Genomic DNA, 2007 nt, shown 5'->3' with positions numbered 1-2007 from the left:
TGGCATCAATTTTATTTACATACTATTAAAATTTTAAAATTATAGCTTGTCCTACATGCAAAGTATGAACAACAGACATTTCGGCTCTGCATGAATTATAAGGTCCGCTTTGAAGTCGGCAACTTTTGTCCTTTCTAAAACTAGGGAAGTTTCTAGGGCAAATGTTGATGATAGCATCCAGATCCTATGTCGTGCATTTAGAAAACAAAAGACAAAGCACACTTGTCAGCAACCCATGCTTAACCACACCATATCTTTTTTTCTAATCTAACATCTTAGTATTTTCACATTCCTTATATAATATGTTCCAAGTTTCATGTTTGAACGACATTTTGTCAGCTCCTAAGTAGCTATAGTATATGATGTATCACAGGTTGGCATGCACGAGTGCATCCTCTCTCGTGCATGTATTGTTAATCATGTTGCTCTAATATTCAACAACAGTATCCTATGACCTCAAACATATCCACACAAAGGGAAGATTCCTTTGGACAAACTAGTACCTTAGCTGTTACCACTATTCTCAATTCCGTACCTTCACTTTTGCTTCCTCATCTGAATCTTAGATCTAATTAAAATATTTTTTTTAAGCTTTACTACTATGTATATAAACCCCTTGAAGCACCCTATGAGCCAATACCATAGTACCAGCTTTCTAGCCTTGACTTGATAAACAAAAAAGAAAAGAAAAAGCTTTCTACTGGCCTTGATTTTCTCACATAGTGGAAATTAACCCTTTATTTGTTCCACTTAAGTTATGGCACCCCTTGATTTTGTTGCACTTAAAGACTTGCACAATTCAGCAAACAACCTTCTCCATTCTCCAATAGTTCAACAAGCTATTGCCCATCAAACAGAAGAAAAATGGTTTGATGATGTGTCAGAGTCATCTCTGAGGATGTTGGAGGTGTGTGGCATCTCAAAAGATGTTCTCTTGCTAGTAAAAGAACACCTCCAAGAACTTCAATTCACTTTGCGTAGAGCAAGCATTGGTGATCCAGGAATTGAAGAAAAAATCGCAGCCTACAATTGCTATAGGAAGAAACTGAAGAAAGAAACATTGAAGTGGTTGAAGTGGTTGAAGAAGGGTATGAAGAGTCAAACAGCCACCATGCACCCTCCAATGTTTAATGAACAAAAGCTAGTGTTGGTTGTTGATGTGCTAAGAGAAGTGAGGATGACCAGCATTTGCATTGTGGAATCACTTTTGTCCCTTGTTTCCTCACCTTGGTTGGATACAAAATCAGGGAAATTAAGGTCCTTCACATCAAAGCTTGTGCGTGTGAGTTTGCATTGTTGTTCAGATGATATGATCTATTATGATGCCATGGTGCTTCAAAGTGAAAACAAAAGGTTAGCAGGGGTTAGGATGGCCATAGAAGATCTTGAGGTGGAGTTGGAGTGCATGTTCAGACGTTTGATCCACACAAGAGTTTTGCTTCTTAACATTCTTACCAAATAGAAAAACTAGGTGGGAAATGGGAGCCCCAACATACCAATGACAAACAAGTCGACTATCTAACTAGCTCAAAACCCCTTTATCTCTTAATTAAATATACTTAGATTGTTAACCATTCTTTTATTCTTTGATTGTTTTCAAATAAACTACATTGTGAATGTTGAATATAATTGAACATTGTCTATTCCACCCTGAGTTACATAGATTTACAGTCAATGGAAAATAAGTTTGGACTATAAATAAAAGCAATTCAATTGCTTTTATATATATATATATATATATGTTTTATTATGCCATATAATTGCAAGAAAGAAAAATCATAATTCCATGTGCATCTAGCTGTCTGCAAGTGGATTTCTTTGTCACTATGTTATCCAACAATTTGAGGAATAATTAATAAAAAAAAGAATAATTGGAAGTGTTTATGTTGCATACGCAACAGAACAGATATTGCTTTTAAAGCTTCATTGGAATTATATAGCTAATAGTGATTGGTAACAGGATGTCTCCATGTGCCTTATCAATTATAGTTTGTACTTTGTAGTCAA

At 35.4% G+C, this 2007-nt stretch overlaps 1 protein-coding gene across 1 annotated transcript; it reads left to right on the top strand.

Annotated features, from left to right (window-relative positions):
• The first annotated feature begins 757 nt into the window (after positions 1-757).
• On the top strand, positions 758-1462 carry LOC114403500. Its single transcript, XM_028366522.1, has one exon. It carries the CDS (start codon positions 758-760, stop codon positions 1460-1462), a length of 705 nt encoding a protein of 234 aa, XP_028222323.1.
• Positions 1463-2007: the final 545 nt, after the last annotated feature.

The sequence above is a fragment of the Glycine soja genome, chromosome 20, assembly GCF_004193775.1.
Source record: "Glycine soja cultivar W05 chromosome 20, ASM419377v2, whole genome shotgun sequence".
Classification (NCBI taxonomy): domain Eukaryota; kingdom Viridiplantae; phylum Streptophyta; class Magnoliopsida; order Fabales; family Fabaceae; genus Glycine; species Glycine soja.
Note: the sequence above shows the minus strand (reverse complement) of the source record. Positions and strands in the feature narration are given on the sequence as shown.

Coding starts and splice junctions, on each gene's coding strand:
- LOC114403500 (XM_028366522.1), top strand. CDS start 758: ATGGCACCCCTTGATTTTGTTGCACTTAAAGACTTGCACAATTCAGCA.